General features: G+C 44.7%; 1 protein-coding gene across 1 annotated transcript; it reads right to left on the bottom strand.

Annotated features, from left to right (window-relative positions):
* Window positions 1-9212: 9212 nt before the first annotated feature.
* Window positions 9213-10095, bottom strand: LOC147977879 (E3 ubiquitin-protein ligase SINA-like 5). Its single transcript, XM_087545992.1, has 2 exons — window positions 10015-10095; window positions 9213-9917 (listed from the first exon to the last, which is right to left on the bottom strand). Exons 1-2 carry the CDS (start codon window positions 10093-10095, stop codon window positions 9213-9215), a joined length of 786 nt encoding a protein of 261 aa, XP_087402118.1.
* Window positions 10096-16783: the final 6688 nt, after the last annotated feature.

The following is a 16783-nucleotide window of genomic DNA, read 5'->3' as shown; positions in this document are numbered from 1 at the left end:
GAGAGGGGGCCGGCCCCCCTTTCTCTTTCCCCCCTCCGCGAATCCTATTCCAACTAGGATTGGGGGGGGGGGAATCCTACTCCCAGAGGGAGTAGGACTCCTCCTGGCGCGCCACCTCTAGGCCGGCCGCACCCCCCCTTGAACCTTTATATACGAAGGCAGGGGCACCCCAGAGACACACAAGTTGATCCACGTGATCATATTCTTAGCTGTGTGCGGCGCCCCCTACCACCATAGTCCTCGATAATATTGTAGCGGTGCTTAGGCGAAGCCCTACGACAGTAGTACATCAAGATCGTCACCACACCGTCGTGCTGACGGAACTCTTCCCCGACACTTTGCTGGATCGGAGTCCGGGGATCGTCATCGAGCTGAACGTGTGCTAAAACTCGGAGGTGCCGTAGTTTCGGTGCTTGATCGGTCGGGCCGTGGAGACGTACGACTACACCAACCAAACGCTTCCGTTGTCGATCTACAAGGGTACGTAGATCACACTCTCCCCTCTCGTTGCTATGCATCACCATGATCTTGCGTGTGCGTAGGAATTTTTTTGAAATTACTATGTTCCCCAACATGTTCCACCCAGTTGGAATCTCGCACGTGACAGAGTCAGGCGGGGTATTAATAAACCTGACAGGTTAATTGAAGAGTGCAATATTGTTTCTTTTGCTTTATCTGTTGCAGAAGAAATTGAAGATAATGCTGAGCCTTCTTCATATTCCAAGGCTATTATTTCCATTGATAGTAATAAGTGGATGACTGCTATGCATGATTAGATGGAATCACTTGAAAAGAATGGCACTTGGGATTTAGTAAAATTACCTAGAGAGAAGAAACCTATTCGTTGCAAGTGGGTTTTCAAGAGGAAAGAAGGTGTTCTCCTAATGATGAGACAAGATATAAAGCAAGGTTGGTTGCTAAAGGTTATAGCCAGGTTCCAGGTATTGACTATAAGGAAGTCTTTTCTCCTGTTGTGAAGCATAGCTCTATTCGCACTTTACTCTGTATTGTTGACATGCATGATCTTGAGCTTGAACAATTGGATGTTAAAACTGCATTCTTACATGGAGAATTAGAAGAGGATATTTATATGGAACAACCTGAAGGTTTTGTTATCCCTGGAAAAGAAAAGCTTGTATGTAAGTTAAAGAAATCTCTGTATGGATTGAAGCAATCCCCTAGACAGTGGTACAAGAGATTTGACACCTTTATGCTCTCTCAAGGTTTCAAAAGGTCTAATTATGATAGTTGTGTTTATTTGAAAACTGTCAAAGGTTCAACTATTTATTTGCTCCTTTATGTTGATGATATGCTAATTGCTGCAAAGAGTATGTCAGAGATTAATGAACTAAAGAAGCAATTGAGTAATGAATTTGAGATGAAGGATTTGGGCGCAGCAAAGAAAATACTTGGCATGGAAATATCCAGAGATAGACCATCTGGAAAAGTGTATCTCAGTCAGAAGGGATATATTGATAAAGTTCTTCGTCGTTTTAATATGCATAATGCCAAGCCGGTGAGTACTCCGTTAGCTGCACACTTCAAATTATCATCAGCTTTATGTCCTAAGTCAAATGCAGATATTGAGTACATGTCTAGAGTTCCCTATTCGAGTGCAGTTGGTTCACTTATGTATGCCATGGTTTGTTTCCGTCCTAACTTATCATATGCATTGAGTGTTGTCAGTAGATACATGGCTAATCCTGGAAAAGAGCATTGGAGAGCAGTTCAATGGGTTTTCAGATACCTACGAGGTACTTCTAATGCTTATTTACAGTTTGGGAAAACTGGAGATGGACTTGTTGGTTTTGTTGATTCTGATTTTGCTGGTGATTTGGATAAGAGAAGATCGCTCACAGGTTATGTTTTCACCATTGGTGGTTGTGCTGTGAGTTGGAGAGCAACTTTGCAGTCTATTGTGGCTTGTTCCACTACTGATGCCAAGTACATGGCTATTTCTGAGGCATGCAAAGAAGCTATCTGGTTGAGAGGTTTGTATTCTGAGCTTTGTGGAGATTCATCTTGCTCTACCATATTTTCTGATAGTCAAAGTGCCATATATCTTACAAAGAATCCAATGTATCATGAGAGGACAAAGCACATTGATGTCAGATTTCATTATATTCGAGATGTTGTTGCTGAAGGCGATTTGAAGGTATGCAAGATAAGTACTCATGATAATCCAGCTGATATGATGACAAAGCCAGTTCCGACCAATAAGTTTCAGCTTTGCTCAGGTTTAGTTGGTATTTCTCACTAGTCCTATGGACTTTGACGCACAAGGTGTTTATGCTGATTTGGATGGAGTTATTCACTTTCTTCGACTACTGGAGGAAATTTGGATCAAGGTGGAGATTGTTAAATTGTAATCCAAATTATACCGTGTTGGACTAGACGTAGTACAACCGGTGTTGGCCTTTGCGTTGACGTCGACGCATATGAGTACGACTCGTTTACTTGTCCTCCAAGGACTCTCATGTATTGCCCTCATATATACCTCATGTAGTCGCACCTCAGACGGACTGTCGTCTCGTGCTTGTAATACTCCTTCATCATATTGATTGCGCCTTCGTGCGTCCGTGGTTTTCTCCCGCAAGGGTTTCCACGTAAAAATCCGTGTCTCTCGTGTCTTGTTTATTCTCGTTATTATCTAACATGTGAAGTACACGCATGACCGTGGCTCCCGGCAGCGCGTCCTCAGGTGCGGACAACGGCCAGCGCTTGGAGCGACGGCTCTGTCCTGCGCGGCGGCAGCATGGCCTCGTCGGCTCCCAGCCCGTCAGCGCTCAGTGCGGCCACCTACAGTTTCGACGCGCCACGCTCGATCTCTGCTTCACCAATTGTGGGCGGCACTGGGACGCTCCTGCCATGGCGGCCCATGGTGCGGCGATATGCCTGTTCAGGCCCCTGCTCTTCGTCGCCTTTCCATGGATTCCGGCAGTCGTCCGGCACGGCCAGGAAGCCAGCGGCTGGACATGCGCGCATGCCCCCATGGACGGCGGCAGCACCCACGGGCGCGCGGGGCCCATGGCCGGAGGACGCAACATGGCACGGTGACTCTTGCGGCATCGAACGGACACCCGCGAACTCTTTTGAAGGTTTTCATTGTAGCCCTCCGGTTATGCACTAATCCCGCACAAGTGCCTATGTATTTCCGTTGACCACCAGATCAGGCCACCCGCTGTACTACAAATTTACATTGGAGGTTGATCTGTCCATATCACATTTACAATATGTAAATTATGATTTCAGATATACTCTATGAAAATGGGACATGTTCAACGTATTTGCCCTCTAGCAATTCCTATAACATGTTCTGCATTGCGACTGAAATTAAGTTTTCTCGCACAACAATAATGATTTGTGATTGAGTATTTTTGTCTCGCAAAATAATTGTGGTTGAGATCAATTTTCCGTCGCAAAATATTAATTCACTTTGCTAAATTATCTTCAATTTGATACAAAATCTCATTTAATTTGAGATCTATACAATTCAGGTTTTCACTGGAGGATCAAGTTTGCAACATCATTATTATTCATTACATTAGTAATGTTTCTCTGTTGAGTACCATAAGTATTCCATAATCTATCTATGATGTAATATATTTCCATGTTTGCCACATGTCTAGATTAATTATGTCTATTTGCAATTGAGATTTCAATTTCTTGCAAATATAGATGCAAAATTCAAAGTGATTACTTCAAGTTGATGTTTTGGGACCATGAGGTGGTGTGTAGATTTGTCTACCACTACTGGTTAAGCCTACACTTTGTCATTTTTGACATTATGATTGCCAATGTGCTTCCTCATACATTTTTTATTAAGTTATGACATAAGGCATTCGAAGTGGGAGTATCAGTAACTCCTGTGACACAATGAAACTCAAGGGCAAATGTTTGAATCTTATTTCACCCTTTAACCCGACATCACCAGCGGTGACGGGACCCTATGGGCACGGAGAACGTGAAGGTTGAGTATTCCTCAACCGACATGTTTGGAGACTATGAATAGTCCCTCTGTCTCCTGAGTGGTGTCCATTTATGTTGTGGTAATAACAATATAAGTATTGTTGTCATCATATATTCTATATCACAATATATTGTATAAGCACTTTGGTACAAATTCATTTGTATGTATTCTATATATCTGACAATGATTTTCTTGAGAATGTTCAAGTCTATATATAGATTTCTACGGTGGTCAATCTGATGAAAGATGACTTGTGCCATGTGGACATATGCACCACGAACTCTATACTCAGGAAAGTGAAATGTTTCCACTCTCGTTGAGAGAAAGGAGATATTTTAAAATCACTAGACGTGATGGGGTATTTGTTGGCTCAACTTGAGTCATATTTACTGTCCGTGTGGGTACTCGAGTAACATCAGGATGCTTTATTGCTTCTGGGTTTAACTCATATACCCTACTAAACTATAGAGGTATCCATCAAAATAGTTTCCATAGTGAAACTTATGATGACAACAAAGAGGAATATCTTCTCTTTACCATATGCAATGGATATGGCAAGAACATTCTGTATGTATCATCGGCATTGCACTACACATACTACAAAACCCCTAGCACATGTTGAGTACGGGATAGTTTTTCAAAGTGTCTTTTGCATGAAAATCTTGGCATTCCCGCTTTGCTCATCATTGACATTGGGTTGAAACTAAAACTATCAGCAATTCCAATGGTTTATGATTATTATGATGCTAAATTCTAACAATATTTGGATTTTGTGTACAATACATGTGACATAGGGAGGCAAATTTTAAGGCTCACACACCTTAAAGTGTATGATGAACCACTCAGACTCCTTGAATGCATCAAGTCGAGGTAAGTGGCTCTTCCCAACCTTTGAGTAGACTATTCAGGTATTCCATGGTTCTAAAAGACATATCTACACGATGGTATTAAGTATATGTGCTTTATTCACACGAAACCATTGGCTCATTATCCTCACATTGATTTCAAGCAAATCGAATGGATAGCATTGCAGAATTCTCCTTGAGTGCCTTTCTCTATGGCCCTCGGCATTGAAGTTTAGCAATTTGTCCTAATATCTAGACTCAAAATAGTTTGGTAGAATCCCATCCAAAGAATTGAGCTCATTGAATGATCTTTACTTTGGAATTGCAACTTACCAACTTTACGTTGGAGTCATGTAGTTTTACACGCTCGTGACCAAACTGCATAATATTATCCCCCTTTATCTTTGATATGTGGAAATCTACCAAGTATTTCCCATCTGCGGTAATTCGGTTACAAACCGATATCACCACCCCAGCATACATCATTGGCCCTCAACATATAGTTGGGATCTATGTGAGGAATAATTGTATTACTGTCCATACCTCAAGCCCCTCACATGGGGAGTTATTCAAGGCCAGTATGCTAATTCAATGAGGAACATTTCCAGGCATTAGGGGGAGATTTCAAGTACCATAAAGAATTCAAGGAAATTAGTGGAATGTTCAACACATTTCTGCCTCAAATCCACGTACTCAAAGATCTGAACCATGCATTCAAAAGATTTGCAAAACATTGCGAATAACCTGCCAGATTCATTTACTGACTATAAAGGTGTCACACAATCCTACAATCCTGCAAAACATGTCGGAAAGAGTGAGGTACCAACTAAAACTACTCAACTCCCTATTCAAAGCAACAGGGGGAGAAGTACGGCAATGGCACATCAGGATTCAGCTTCTTGCAAGCAAGGATATCGAGGCCTTTGAATCACTAAATGCAAGTCAACTTTATGTTGATAGACACCTAATGGGTAGTATACACCCAGTAGATTGGAAACCTTCACCAACCCAGGTCATAGTGCTCACAATGACCGGGATATCGGAATACCCGACTCAATCGTATTGGGAAATCGCGAGCAGTCACCATGGGTACGATATTTCCATCAACTATATATTGATATATAGATTTTGGAGAAACATATAACCGGAAGTCTACAATTGTCGACATACATTTCTCAACTAGATTGCAAAAACCTTTCACATGATTCAGATCCAAAGACCATGGCCATGGCGAAGTGTGAACAACACTCGGACTGAACTCAAGCAAAGGGTATAATCTAGGTAGAAATAATCTTGCTCAATAAAGGGAAGGTATTCACATAAGCAATACCTACACCAATTTTCTTCTGGAAGCAGAATTGAGAACAATGAGGTGGTGAAACATAGAGCAAGTATTGTAGCACAAGGGTTCACGCAGATACCCAGCTATTCCCTAGAGGTGGAACCTCTTTCCGATAACTTATGAATTGGCATTACAAAATCATCTATGTATGCAATTGATAGATGTAGTGATTACATATCTATGTGGATCAATAGATTCAGACCTAGATGGTTCCATTGGAATCTCACGTCTGAATCGAAATGCAAAACGCAACATACATTGTGTAAAATTAATAAGTCACCATACGGCTTATTGTTGTCAGTACATTTGGTACAACCGAAGTAGTGAGTTCCTTATTCACAAGGATTACTCCTACATTGTTGATTACCCATGCTTGTTAAGCATGTGATCATCTAAATGATGGAATTTGAAGATGAAGGATCTGGGTAAAACCTCGAGCACCTCCACTCATACATTATGGTACACTACTTTGTCTATATCCAAAATATGTTGGAGAAATTCATTGTTGAACAATCTTATGCATCCATAACTCATATGGCTTCGTTCTCTAGACGTAGAGAAAGATCCATTAAAACCAAGAGTTGATGGAAATGCGATATTTGGACATAGGTTCCATATACTAGTGCCATTGGACCCACCAAACATAATTGGTTGGGGCTCAAGAATATCTTTTGATATCTCCAAGGCATCAAACATCTTGTCCTAATCTTTCATTTTCGGAGAAATCTGGATACCAATATCGTTGGATACATCGATCAGATCCCTACCATGTGAGATAGTAGACAAACTTTGTGTTCCTACTAGGTGTGGTAGTCATCCCATGAAATCTTCGAAACAGACATGGCTATATCCACCAACGATTATCTCTAAGATAATGTTGCTTGTGTCGCCCGGATGCAAAGGTGCTACATAATAAGCAATATCACTATATTGCCCATCTTGCAAGTCAAATCATGCGACAACCTTGCTGATTTATTTGTGAAGTCTCTACCAACTACAACTTTCCAAAACATGTTCATGGAATTGGTATTCGACGACTTTGATGTTTGCAAGAATTAGGGGGGGTATCTTCCTGAATTGTTCATGTTCAATGCATCATATTATACTCCTTTTCCCTTCATGAGTTTACTTTTACAGGTTCTCATCAAGGTTTTTAATGTGGTAATATCAACACAAGATCATATGTCATACTTTCTATTTTCCCCACCGAGGGTTTTAGGAAAAGTATATATGACATTTATTGTCCTCCAAATTCTATGAGTTTCTCATATTGAGTTGAAAGAGACAATAACCATTATATGTTGCATCATTTTCTCCTTATTTTCCCACAGGGTTTGAAGGAGTTTTAGCAACATATCAAACACCTATCTCCTCACATTTTTCCCATAGGGTTTTTCGAGGAGACTTACTTAAGTTGTTGATGATGAACATTCTCAAAGATAAACCAACTCGGAGGAGCTTTATCAAGATGATGGTACTACCTGGACAAGCGTACATTAGTGGGAGTGTTAGAATTAATTAAGTGTGTTTAATGAATAGGGAATCTACCCTTATCCCGACCGACATGCGATTACATCCCTACAGAGACGTAGTGCCTGTTCACTAGGAACCGACGTCTCTCAAGTTCTCTGCAGTAGAAACGGTCGCCTCTCCCTGCTTGAGGTGACATCGCTCGGGTCCTTCGGCCACCCAGTCTCCCTCGTTTGCGTCCGGCTAGAGGCTCCACGAGCCACGGTGGATGCCTTAGTGGAGTTCTCTTGCTTCAAAGGACACTTTCAAGCCTCAAAGTTTGAAGACTCGATGGGGAACCAAGGCAATGCTTGTGTGTCGTTCCCGCCGGCAGATAAAGCAATGTCCTGAACATCATCAAGATATGCATGGTATACCCTGACAACGATGAGCTGCAGGAGGATGAGGAGAAGGAGATGGATGATTACTTAGAGTACGACTATGACTTCGACCAGGATGATGAGGATGAAGATATCCAAGAGTACATATCTGATTCTGGCTAGGGGGAGGATGATTGATGTATCGTCCCATCAATGTCTATGGGAAGATACGTGTGCAAGACCTAAGTTGCAATATGTCCTGAATTACTTTATGTCGTTACTCTCCTACATTCAGAAATGGTGGTCATGGTTCCATGAAGTAGTTTATGCTCTCTTTATGCTTTATGAGTTATCTGAACTAAGTATCTATTAGTGCTCCAAGCTGTCAATCAGTTTCTGTCTCTAGTCCTTTTTAAAGAGAGTTTCTATCTCTAGTCCTAGCACTACTGCTATGTGTTGCTAATGTTTGTGTCTCTCCGTGAAGGAGTATGAACATCATGTTAGGGGCGTGCTTGATCGATTTGAGAATCACTGTTTTTTGTTTTTGTTGAAGGTGGAGAAGTTTGCACCATGGATGGAAAAAGCAAAGAACACTTGTGGAGTTTCTGAAACCCATGTTAAGTGATCCATTTATAATTTGTAAAATTTGTACACTGAAAGTGAGAGTCCGAGAGCAAAGCATACATAATCTATTTCATGAAAACATTGCAAAGGCAACATAGAGCACTATCTAGAAGCCCCGGATTGCATTCCATCTTTGAAGTTTGAACACATCCCGCAACAAAAATCTTGCACACATTCCCCCATTGATATGGAGACGGGCAATGCATCAATCACATACAATTTCTTAAGGATGTTCGAATCGTGAGAAAAACTTAAAAGGAAAAAGAAATTCCTAATAGTGTTCAAGGATTATTTCATTCATAAAGAATAGTGAAGTCTAAAGTGAAGCAAAAAAATGATTTGCACAAAAAAATTATATGGGATCATAACTATTTGTTAGTAAAAACACATTGAAGATGTTGCATGCTCATTTTTTCGGATACCCATATAATTAATTCACGTAGTAGCGGCATCAACCTAGATAAAAGTTGAAAATACTTAACACGTTGGAACAACTTAGATGACCAATCATTCAACCGAGGACGAGAGCAAGCATGCATAACCTACTTCATGAAAGCAGTCACCATATATAGGGGATACTATGCACTGAGACGTGCAGCCCATCAATCATATGTAACCTCCTCGTCCTCCCAGTCCTTGTAGTTGTCGTCGTCATGGTCCTCCTCGTACAGCTTGCCGTCATCTATGGTGATGTTGAGCATCACACCTCCATTGGACACCTTGGGCACGACGAAGAAGCACTCGGCCAGCATCCCATCAGACCTGGACAAGCTCCCGAGTTCCAGCCATGTAACCTGGTAGTGGCCAGAGAAGCGCGAGAAACCAAAGGAGCACCGGATCACGTGTCCCCGAGCGATCGGCTTGACGGAGACGAGGGAGACTGCATGACCAAGCGACTCCGGGGGCGCCATGTTGAGCAAAAAGACGCGGCCGTCGCCGCCACGGAGGAGATGATAGCCTGGCTGGACCTGGAGATCGAACGCCACAGAGTATACGAACCTTTTCGTCTTCCACTTGTGACGGGCGGTGAAATGGTCCAGGAGCTGCGCGTTGGTCCCAGAGAAGCGGCAGCCGGAGACCGGGCACACATACGGCCGGTTGCGGCACTGATTGCTCTCGTGCTCCGCCCTGTGGTGGTAGGCGATCTTCTTCTTGCACCCGTGCTTGCAGGCAAGGAGGATGCCGTCCACGACGCGCTCCATGCCGTAGCAGCGCTGGGAGATGGCGGCGGAGCAGGTGCTGCACTTCCTCTCCTCCGCCGGAAGCTTGTCATGGCAAGAGCAGCAGATGAAATGCCCCACGGAACACTAGAATGAATTGACAAACAATCAGACTACGAAAATTCACTTCATGATCTGGTGATAGTACATACGTATGGTGGATGTGATGCGTTGGATTACCTACCTGGTATATCGGAGGTCTGAGGGGTAGATAGCAGGCGAGGCAGTTGAAGACCTCCATCCCCATCATGGTGACATCCTGCATCTTTGCAACGCTTCTTCTCCTCCTCTCACATTTGTCAGAGTTAATTCATCATGGAGTACTACTGATATATAGCGACTCTGGAGAGTGTTTTTGTTTGGACTTCCAATGGCCATAACTCAGCATGCAGTTATTAATTTGTGGAACGAAAAGGTGCTATAGCACCCGGGAGTTCCGGCACCTCCTTGTCTAGTCCGTTCAACAATTTTAATATTTGGTGCTCCACCAGCTGGCCTTTTGTGGTGTCAGGTTAATCAACCAAGCAATTTGCCGAGACAGGCAGGGCCTGCAGGAGAGATTCCGACCCGTGAGGGGAACAGTTGGGCAGTAACCTTTTTTTATCAATGGAGTAGCACAGCTTTTACTTTTGAGGGAGAGGAGGCTGCATGCGACTTCAGAAGTTAAGAGATAAAAAAAGAGTTTACCAATGTGTGACTGTGTGAGAAATGAGGGTGATATTTTTTAAGTATAGGTGACAAACTGACAATGTGAAAGAAATTGTTCATGCAAATTTGCTTATGACTGAGATAAGTTGGAGAGAGTGGGTCTTGAGCAGGAAAAACCTTCTGGGAGCGACACTCTGCATGCAAGCATGTGATGTGACTATGTGAGAGAAACTTTATATTAGGCTAAAACAATGTGAGAGTATGACACACCAGAGCTGCTAATGGATTCCTTGGCTACAATAAGGCGCACAAATCTCAATACACCATATTTTGAATGAGTGGTATAGATAAGGGGGTGTCTGGGCACCCCGGATCTAAAAATTCACTCTCTTTGTGGAAAGATTGGTCGTTTCGAGGAAACTAGACTTTTAAGTTTGACAACCAAGCATGCAATATGAATGAAATTTTTGGAGTTAGCATCTCATTCGTGGTGTACTCAGCATTGGAATCGGTGACGTTGGCTAGTGCCCAAACTATAGCGCTGCCCGACCCCGCTGAGCTCCTGCGACTAGGGTTCCTCCCCCCGACCCCCCCTCCCGCCGCCGCCAGACGCCCCACCTCCCGCCGCCACCGTCCGCGTGCGCCCCGCTTCCCTCTCCCCCCTCCCACGCCTTCTCATCCCCCCGCTCGCCCCTCCCCTCCCCCACCCCCCCGCGCGGGCGACGGGCAGGCCCCTGCCGCTACCTCTCCTCCGCCCCCTCCCCGTCCATCTCCCTCCCCGCCGCCGCCGGCTGGGTCCGCCGGGCCTTGCCCGCGCGACGCTGGCAGCGGCGGGCCGTCCCTTCCCCGCACGCTCATGGGGGGGGGGGGCAATGGCGGCAGTGCAGCTCGGTCGGCTGCGGGATTCCGGCGAGCTTCGTGGTCCTTGGTGCAGCGGCGCGGCCGTTGGCCGCGGGGCGACGTGGCGGTGCTGGTGGCCGGCGGCGCCCGCGCGGCCCAGATCTGGGCCCTTTCGTGCTCCATCTGGGCTAGGGCGGGTCGGCGACTCGATGCGCAGCGACGCCACTCCCTGGTTGGTGGCGAACAGGCGATGGTCTGCGGGCGGTGGCGGCTTCGTCGGCCGGCAAGCTGCAGCGTGATGGCAGGGGCTGTCCGGACCCTTTTGAGTCCGACCGGGCCTCGGCGCCTAGCAGGCCCCTTGTACGTGCGTCCGGTCGGCTCCGCGGTGGCGGTGGTGGTTCTCCCCTCACGTCGGCAATGTTGCGAATGCCCCCGGGGCCACTATCTCTTCCCCCATCCTCCAGGCCTCGTGCCGGTGACCTCATGGAGACGGCGAAGTTGATTCGGTGACCGTGGTGGCACATGTTGGTGGGCGGCGTGATGGGCGGTGCACTATGATTCGTCTGGGGTGGTGGTGGGGGTTTGGGTTGGGAGAAATCTCTGGCGGCTCGTCCGGCCCCGACGCGGCGACGCCTTGTGGGTGCCGCCAGACCTTCCTGAAGGGCGTCGGGTACACCCCTCCTCCCACTGCCCCCCGCGTACCGGGGGAAACCCTAGGACTAGTCCGGGCAACAACGGCGTCGTCGTCGCCTCCTTGTTGAAGGTGTTGCTTGGTACGCGGGGCTTCGGAGTGCTGGGAACGTGGTGGTACTTCTCCGGAGGGTGCAGCGGTCGTCGGTCATTTTCGTTTCGTTGATCTACCGTTGTTGGCATTTGTTTCTTTTTCTTTTTTCTCTGTTTTTATTTGAGCTTGTTTGTGCTGCGATCCCAGCACCTATCATTGGATGTATCGGTGGTTGCTTTATATAATACAAAGCTAGGGAAACCCTTTTTCGTAGTGACCAAACTATTCCGAGTGATTTTTACCGGGAGCTCGGCAATGGAAGCACTTTGCCGAGTGCCGGACAGAAGCAACTCGGTTGCTGCATGCAAATCTGAAACTCAATGGTCACACTAAACTCGAGTCTACACTTTGCCAAATAGGCGTTATAAGAAAAATGCTAGACTTACAAAAGAAACTACGTACGCTTACGTAACTTGACTAACAACTAATCCCTCCGCCCCTCTGATTTCAACTGGGTGGGGTCCCTCCCTTAATTCCCTCCAACAGAAAAAGGACACCTAAGCTGTTACGTTAGTTTACGTACAATAGCTACGTAGGTGTAGCATTGCTCGCGTTATAAAGACCTGCTAGCTAGGCAAAGACGTGACAGTATGGACTATGGACCCACCCAGAACAGACCATGGCTTTGGGACGGTGGTGCTCTCTTTGCCCAATTCTCAATAACGGAAAGTCGACAAACGTTTACTACACCATATAGGAGTACTCGTATACTCTTTTAAAGAGGGAGTTTTCGCCTAGCCTAACCTAGCTACGTACTTGTACTCTACGGATCAACAGATAACTATTCCAAGCACATCATGACATGTCATGGCTTCTATTAGCCGCTATCTCCCATCCCTGGCCCCTGCAGGATTGCGAAACAACGACCGTTGCTCGAAGTGCAGGTACCTTGTAAACTGATCCAGAGGGCCGAGGGTAAATCAGACGGGCAATTTTGTGCATCCTACGGTTAGTTTCCAAAAAATAAATTTGAAGATCAAATCACCAACAAAAGAACCACAAGTCTTTTGGAACATGCATGAAGCAAATAGGTTGTCCAAATAAAAATAGTGCGTACAATGTTCAGTCATGAGGTACTTGTTAATTTATTCATGCAGTGGGTTGATGTCTTAAGACTAACAGTTAGGTGACCAACTTTGCGTACGTTCCAAGAGCCTTGAGAAGACCCCTGAGCGCCCAGCTGCAGCGAGCTTAAACGACGCGCCTTCCTCCACCCCATATGGCCCAAAAGTGCGCCGGTTGTTGACAAATGTGAGCGATCCCACAATGAGCCAGCTGTCGTAATGTCCTGCATGCCCTTTCATGCTGGGGAGCCAGCTCCCCTGACGTGCCGTTGCACACACTAGCATGTGGACCTGGGCCCACATGTCAGTGGCCCCACGTCAGGGGGCAGTACGTCAGACGATCCAGGTCCGCATGCTGGTGAGGTATTCATCTGGCTGCAGATCAATCTGAACATGCAAGAAAAATCGATGATCACCATCACCACCAAGTCGTTTAATTCAAGATATGTTCCCTATTTCCCTAGTACTAGTACTTAATTAATTATCTCAAAATAACAAAAAAAGTGGTGATGTGTGTTACCACTGAGGCATCTCCTCCGGGTCCTCCCGACAGAGTAGTCCACTCCTTCCGCCCGTCCCGCTCATACAACACCCACATGGTGTCAATCGCATGGCCATGCTTGACAATCACCTTAATGATACGGTCGACGTTGCGCACGTCCATCTTCCAGCCATTGCCGCCGCCACCAGAAGGGCCCATCTTCACAACCCATCTGAGGAGACCGGAGGAGTCAGCTATGTTGAAGCGGCATGTCTTTTCGTGCTCCTCCCTCTCATGGTAGCATTCTCCCAGTAGTGCACCCATAGATGGTGCTGGGGCAGATGACACGGATGGACCACACAACGCGCTCAAGGGCGTGGTAGTGGTTGTAGCTCGTGGGGATGAAGCAGTGAGCATAGCTTGTGGGGACGAAGCAGTGAGTATATCCCGCTTTCTAGTTTGACAAGTGCCCGACAGAAATAACTTGGTAACTGCATGCAACTCGGCAATGGTGGAAGATTGCCAGTGCCGATGAAAGGAAACTCGAGATCACACGAAACTTGGCAAAGTCCACACTTTGCCAAGTAGGCGTTACAAAGAACTCGATAAAGACATGACAGTGTGGATCCACCCAGAATAGACCATGGCCCCGTGTCGGTGGTGCTCCCTTTTGCCGAGTTCTCACTAAACGTTTTAGTGCACCATATAGGACTACTTCTATATATACTTAGTTTTCACCCGGAAATCCCTTTTGGCGACCGAGCTCTGAGCCTCCAACTACAAATTTCAAATTTCATCAAAATTCATAATTTTTACGTTTCAAAAAATTCTGAAGAAAACACAGACATACATGAAGGCATAACACACACGTGTGTAAATTTTCAGGGCAAAGTACGTTGAAATGAGGGTTATGCAAAAAACAAACAAATCTGGGGCTGTTTAACACATGATACTATTCATCCTCCCGGGCCATAAATTTATCTTTTTTGTACAGGTCGCAACTCAAGGTATTTCATCATGAATTTTTACACACATGTGGGTTACATCCTTACATACACGCATATTTTTTCAGAATTTTTTGAAACATAAAAGTTTGAATTTGATTTTTTTTTAAATAAAGGGTTCCATGGAGCTCAGCCTCCAAAACGTCATTCTCGTTTTCACCTAGCCTAACCAAATAACATTAGTGCGCACAAGGTTCAGTCATGAGGTAGTTCTTAATTTATTCATGCAGTACGGTTGATGTTTTAGACTAACAGTTAGGTGACCAACTTTACGTAGGTCCCAAGAGCATCGAGAAGGGCCCCGGAGCGCCCATGGAAGCCAATGATTCTCCCGCCGCATGGCTTCAGGGAGCTCGGAGCGCCTTCCCCCGCCCCATATGTCCCGAAAGTGCACCGGTTGCTGACAAATGTGAGGGATCTAGAACGGGCAACGCACGGGCATCGCACGGGCATTCAACTAGTAGTAAGAAAAATGATTATGTTGTTAGAGTGGCTACTAGAACTGGTAGAATGACTCAGGAACCTTTGTATCCTGAAGGCCACCCTAAAAGAATTGAGCAAGATTCTCAGAGAAAGAAAATTGATGCACCTAGTTCTTCTAAAAAGAAGAAAAAGAAAAATGATAGAACTGTGCAAACTTCTAGTGAACCTATTGCTGAACCACCTGATAATCCAAATGATATCTCTATGTCTGATGCTGAAACACAATCTGGCAATGAACATGAACCTAGTGATAATGTTAATGATAATGTCCATGATGATGCTCAACCTAGTAATGATAATGATATAGAACTTGAACCTGTTGTTGATCTTGATAACCCACAATCAAAGAATCAACGTTATGATAAGAAATACTTTGTTGCTAGGAAACATGGTAAAGAAAGAGAACCTTGGGTTCAGAAACCCATGCCTTTTCCTCCCAAACCATCCAAGAAAAAGGATGATGAAGATTTTGAGCACTTTGCTGAAATGATTAGACCTATCTTTTTGCGTATGCGATTAACTGATATGCTCAAAACCAATCCTTATGCTAAGTACATGAAAAATATTATTACAAATAAAAGAAAGATACCGGAAGCTGAAATTTTCACCATGCTTGCTAATTATACTTTTAAGGGTGGAATACCAAAGAAACTTGGAGATCCAGGAGTACCTACTATACCATGCTCCATTAAAAGAAACTATGTCAAAACTGCTTTATGTGATCTTGGAGTCGGTGTAGTGTTATGCCTCTCTCTTTATATCGTAGACTTGATTTGAATAAATTGACACCTACTGAAATATCTTTGCAAATGACTGATAAATCAACTGCTATACCTGTCGGTATTTGTGAGGATGTGCCTGTTGTGGTTGCAAACGTTACTATTTTAACGGACTTTGTTATTCTTGATATTTCCGAGGACGATAGTATGTCTATTATTCTTGGAAGACCTTTTCTTAATACTGCAGGGGCTGTTATTGATTGCAACAAGGGCAATGTCACTTTTCATGTTAATGGTAATGAGCATACGGTACACTTTCCGAGGAAACAACCTCAAGTTCACAGTATCAACTCTATTGAAAAAATTCCGTCGATTATATTTGGAGGTTTTGAATTTCCTCTTCCTACTGTCAAGAAGAAATATAATATACTTATTATTGGGTATGTGCATATCCCTGTTGAGGTAACCTAGTGTTATTCGAAATTTCTCCGGTTTCATGTTAATCGGAATGAGTTTGTTAACAAGACTTGATCAACCCTGTTAGTGGATTCCTTTTGATGATCATGAGATGGAGAAACTAGAAGGCACAACCTTCTGTACCCCACTTTTACTTTCTATTATTTATATTAAATAAAATAAAAACAAATATTTTTCTGTCTGTTATCTGCTTATCCATGCAATATAAAAATATCCCGAAAATAAAAGTCCTCAGAATGACATGCCAATTTAATATGATTTTTTTGGGAATATTTAAGGATTTATGATGCAAAAATTACCGCAGGGGGAGCTGCCACCTGGCCACGAGGGTGGAGGGCGCGCCCTACCCCCCTTGGGCGCCCCCCTGCCTCATGGGCCCACGGTGGCCCTACTCCACTTATTCCTGCACCCATCCTCTTCTTCTTCCTCCAACAAACACGAAAAACCAACTCA

The sequence above is a fragment of the Triticum urartu genome, chromosome 3A, assembly GCF_056163025.1.
Source record: "Triticum urartu cultivar PI428250 chromosome 3A, HENAU_Tu73, whole genome shotgun sequence".
Lineage (NCBI taxonomy): Eukaryota > Viridiplantae > Streptophyta > Magnoliopsida > Poales > Poaceae > Triticum > Triticum urartu.
This window is presented reverse-complemented; position numbering and strand designations above follow the sequence as displayed.

Bases quoted from the DNA above. Each gene is read 5' to 3' on its own strand.
- LOC147977879 (XM_087545992.1), bottom strand. From the start codon at position 10,095: ATGCAGGATGTCACCATGATGGGGATGGAGGTCTTCAACTGCCTCGCC. The intron at 9,918-10,014 runs GTAGGTAATCCA...AATTCATTCTAG, and splicing joins TCAGACCTCCGATATACCAG to TGTTCCGTGGGGCATTTCAT.